At 66.2% G+C, this 4717-nt stretch overlaps 2 protein-coding genes across 2 annotated transcripts in view; both read right to left on the reverse strand.

Moving 5' to 3' along the window:
* The window catches only part of H696_05674 (hypothetical protein), a gene marked incomplete at both ends in the record, with an annotated part of 1792 nt that extends 284 nt beyond the window's left edge, over positions 1-1508 (reverse strand). The window contains 3 exons of the mRNA XM_009499494.1: positions 64-559; positions 767-1270; positions 1448-1508. Of these exons, the coding sequence (XP_009497769.1) occupies positions 64-559; positions 767-1270; positions 1448-1508 (1061 nt within the window). The remainder of the gene's footprint in view (positions 1-63; positions 560-766; positions 1271-1447) is intronic.
* Positions 1509-3294: 1786 nt separating this feature from the next.
* Positions 3295-4717, reverse strand: part of H696_05675 (AMP deaminase) — a gene marked incomplete at its 5' end in the record, with an annotated part of 5156 nt that continues 3733 nt past the window's right edge. The window contains one exon of the mRNA XM_009499495.1: positions 3295-4699. Within this exon, the coding sequence (XP_009497770.1) occupies positions 3937-4699 (763 nt within the window). The 3' untranslated portion in view covers positions 3295-3936. The remainder of the gene's footprint in view (positions 4700-4717) is intronic.

Consider the following 4717-nt stretch of genomic DNA (forward strand, 5'->3'; position numbering starts at 1 on the left):
GGGGGGGGGGCGGGGCGGGGCGGTCGCGGGAAGGGGGAGGCAGGCAGGAAAGTCGCACCAAACTTGCTGGCACCGATGACACCGTAGGCGACACGGCGGCCCTTGACACCGCTGGCGGAGACATCGCTGCAGTCGTCGGCGGCATTGTGGATGACGATGGCGCGGCCGAGGAGAGTGTTGATGCCGGAGCGGAAGATGTTCACGCCGGGCAGGACGAAGGACTCCTTGACGGTACCGGAGTCCGAGGTGCGGACATTGCCGAGGTCACCGGCACGCGAGCGGGCCGGGTCGGTGGAGCGGCAGCCATGCTGGGCATTGCGCACCGGGCTCCACACGTTGCCCAGGTTGTCGACATTGTCCTCCAGGATGGAAGCGAACTCGGTGATGTGCAGGCCGAGGTCACGGTTGCGGGGCAGGCCAGCCAGGTCCATGTGCACGCGCACACCGTCGGCCAGCTGCTCGAAGCGGGTGGTACCGCGCGCGCCGCTGAAGTCGGAGTCGGCGTTGCGTCCGGGGATCGGGTGCCAGACGGCCTTGGCCTCGTTGAGCATGGGCTCGACTGGAGACCGGGAGGGGGTGGGGGCGGGGGAGACACGGAGCAAACGAACGGCCGAGTAAGAGGCAAGGAGGAATTGGGCAGATGAGTGCGCGCGCCGGCAGGGAAGCAAGGGGCGACACGTTAGCATGGGCAAAGCACGCCGGCGGCCGGCCAAAGTGTGCGGACAAATGGCAGTGTGCGCGTGCGCGCGCGCGAGCACAAACGCACCATGACGCTCAAGGTCCAGGTTGTAGACCTCGGAGCCCGGGGCGTATCCGATGACACCCTGCGAGAGGACGGCACCGAGCTGGATGGCGTCCGGGCACTTGTCCAGCGGCTGGGAGTAGTTGTGCACGGCGATACCACGGCCCAGGATCAGGCCGTTGTTGTTGATGTTCAGGGAGATGGCATTGTGGCTGAGGGTGGCCTTGGCCCGGCCATCGGCGCCGATCTGGACATTGCCCAGGACACCACCGAAGGTGCCCTCCTCGCAGTTGGCCACCAGACCCTCAGGGTTGAAGACGCCGGCCATGCTGGAGCCATTGGAGTTGCTGATGTCGCCCAGCTCGTGGATGCGCATGGCGCGCAGGCTGTTGGCCTGGCGCTGCATGCCGGCCAGGGAGACCACCGCGCGGACAACCTTGTTGGAGTCCTCGTGGAAGGCCACCCACCCATGGCAGTCCGGGCAGTTGCTGGTGCCGAGCATGCGCGAGCTGGCAATCAGCTTGTAGGCTATGGTAGGTGATGGCGGCCGGGGGCGGAGCGGGGAAAAGGGGTCAGCGTCAGGGACAGGGGCGTGTGGCTGCGCGAGCAGCGGCGAGGGGGGGGGGGCGGGGGGCGGGGACAGGCAAGCGGAAGGGGGGTGGAGGAAAGAAGGGACACGGGCAAAGGTGCCGGGCAGGCGCGTACCCTGGGACGAGCCAAGCAGGCAGGCGAAGACGGCGATGGCGAAGGTCTTGGAGATGGTCATCTTGGCAGATTAAAAGGAAGAAAAGGGGCGAGAGGGGGGGGGGGAGTCAATGGCAGGGGATATCGAATCAGGCTAGCTGGTGATATCAGGATACTGCTGCTTGATGATTCTCTTCCACTGGGAGGGCTGTCGGCTGGGTGCTTTAAATAGGCCGGGGGGTCGGGGGCACAGGTCAGCCGGCCGGCCGGCGTGGCGAGGGGGGAGGCCAGGGGGGAGGCGAGGCGAGGCGAGGCGGCGAACGGCGGGCGGGGGACAAGGTGGTGGTGGTGTGCCCGGCAGCCATGGCCGGGACAGACGCCGGCGGGGGCAGGGCACAGTCTGCAGGGCTGAATGGGGCGGGGCAGCCGCAAACGGAAGGTCACCAGACACAAGAGAGTAGCAAGCGGGGAATGAGGCGAGATCTTCGGGCGCCGGGAGGCCGACACTGGCCTGTGCCTGGCTTCTCCTTCCCCTCCCCCCCCCCCCCCCCTCGCATACACATACTGACTCGCAATTCGCCTGTCCGCCTGCCCGAAAGCCGGAGCTCCCGATCCTGCCAGGGGCCGAAGGACACGGCTGACCCACCCGCAGGGAGACCGGGCGGCGTCGGGTTTCCCCAGGTCTCGGGCCCCAGGTCAATTGACCGATTTTGGGCGCGGTGGAATGGTGCACCTGGCTGGCCGCCTGCCTGCCGGCCATGAGATTTCCGCCCACACCCACACAACGTAAGGACAACCCGGAAGAGGGAACTTCCTGGCGCCTCGGTACATGGCCATACGCTTGACAAGCGGGGCAGCGCCCTGCATCTTTGCGTTCTTCGGTGGCAATGTTTACATTTTTAAAATGTACTGGCCAATGTGCGGTGCCCCCCCTGCCTGTTCCAGAGCCACGCCACTGCCCACTGCCCAGCGTGGAGAGACTTCTCCCCGGGGTCCCGGGCCCGGAGAGCTCCACGCATTGGGGCCCTTGGTATCGCGCAAAGTGTGCCCGCTGGTCTCAATCCACCACAGATCACCCCCGTATATGCATCTGGCAGCGGGATTCCTCGCGACAAGTGTCTGGCCCTGTTTGCAGTGCCGGGGCTCGGATCACTCACCTCCATTACCCTCCCTCCCACTTTACATTGCCCCCCCCCCCCCCAGGAGAGTAATGTGTGGGGGGGAGGGGAATATTTTATTGGGATACCATCTTCGCTCTATTGCAGCCAGATCAGGCAGAAAATAGAGGGCGAGAAAGAAAGAGATAGAGAGAGGGGGGGGGGAGGGGGGAACAGGGAACAGACATCCACGCAGGGATGGCGCGCCATCTCGGAAGATCGGCGTCCCGCGCCAATATCCCGGGGAAAGGGGCGTGCTACAAGGCCCGATCAGCTCGGCGCTCCCGGGGCAACCACCATGTAGAGGAGAGGGCCGGAACAGGCTGCGCCCAGCAGGCCGCATTGTGGCACGCTGGAACTCGCATTCCTCGGTGTAGCCCACAACCGGCCCCATGGCCCCCATCGCTGGCCGCGCTGAACCATGAGACATTGATCCCCTCCATACCCCACGGCGCCCCCTCGCCCCCGCGCCCCACCGGCACACACACACACACGCCCCGGGCAAGGGATCTCCCTCCCACCCGGGGCCGGGTCTCCCACCCGTGTGAACAGTTGGGAGGTGGAATCGGGGTATTATCTCTGCGGCGGGCTCGTGTGCTCCCCCCCCCCCCCGCCCCCGCCCCACGCCGGGGGCGCAACATGCCCGCCGCCAGGGCGCGGGACCGGGACACAAAGCAGGGTGGCATCATGTGGATGGGGGAGATATACGCTCGGCGGGTGGCCTTATGATCGTCAAATTGAACAGCACAACGATGAGCTGAGGCACAGAGTATATTGTGGCACAGAGATGAGGGGGACACACGGGCAACATTTCCATCGGACAAGGGCCGCATTGTGCCCCGCATGCTCCCGTCTCTCTGTGGAGGAGGGCCGGGAGGCGAGGGGGGAGGCCTGTGACAGAATAGAGGCCACTTGCGCGGGAGTCAACAGGACAGGGACATTAAGAGGCGCCCTGCCCGGTTCTCGACCACGCTCAAGAGAAGGGGCGGCAAAGGAGAAATGCATAGATGGGGGGGGGGGAGGGCGAAGGGGGAGCTCAGGCTGTCGATGAAAGGATGATAGAGTGCCGACAGCCGGGGAGGGGGGAGGGCGGGGGAGGGGAAAAGGCCATCACGTCCTCCCAGTGAGGAAGGAGAGAAGCGTGGCAGACAAGAAGAGAAAGAGAGGGGGAGGGGGGGCAGAGGCGGATGCTCATACATACACACACGCATACATGTGTGTGTGTGTGTGTGTGTGTGCAACAGCAGCCCGACCGCGCGCGCGAGCACGCCCCCTCCGCCTCCCTCCACCCTGGCCCCCGCGCGCACACAAGAGGGGGGGATGGAAGAACATGCGGGCACACGCATTCATGCCTTAGACGGAGCGCGTGCGCTTGGTCGCGGGAGGGGCCACTTCGCCAGCAGAGGCCGCTCCAGTCGCGACGCCCGCGACCGGGACACCCTCCGAGCCGGGAGAGCCGGACGCAGCCGGGGCCGGCTCGGCCGAAGAGGTGGCCGAGTCGCCAGACGCCGAAGGCTTCGGCGGCGGGGTCACCGCCGGGGCAGTGGCGCCAGCAGCCGGAGTCTCAGCCGCCGGGGTCGCCGAGGGGGCACCAGCAGCAGCAGCAGCACCAACCCCGGTCGCCGAGTCGGTGGCCTCCTCGAGGGAGCGCTTGTTGAAGTTACGCGGGGCGGCGTCCCAGGCACGACCGGCCTCGGTCTCGTCGAAGGGCTCCATGCCGGCGAAGGCGCGCTCGCTTTGCAGGGTCTGCGCCCGGTAGACCACGCGGATCTGCGGGACATTGGTGCAGGCCATGTCATTGCCGCGATGGTCCGGCAGCCAGTACTCGCGGCCAATCCAGTGCATTTTGAGGCACCGCTCGAAGCCGGACTGCAGGACACTGTTGCGGGCCAGCTCGCACAGGTCGGCCGTAGACAGGCGCAAAATTTGCGCAGCCACGGCGTACTCCTCGATCAGCGGCTCACGCGTGAAGTGGAACTGCAGCGGGTCATCCGTGGACAGGGAAATGTTCAGCCCGCGCCGGAAGAACGGCATGATGGGGTTCCGGTCGTAGGAAAGGAACAGCGAGTTGTTCGACAGCGGCGACAGGTGGATGCCGATCTGATTGAGGTAATAGCTGAGGCGCATCGGCGGG

The sequence above is a fragment of the Fonticula alba genome (genome assembly GCF_000388065.1).
Source record: "Fonticula alba strain ATCC 38817 unplaced genomic scaffold supercont2.12, whole genome shotgun sequence".
NCBI classification, from domain to species: domain Eukaryota; order Rotosphaerida; family Fonticulaceae; genus Fonticula; species Fonticula alba.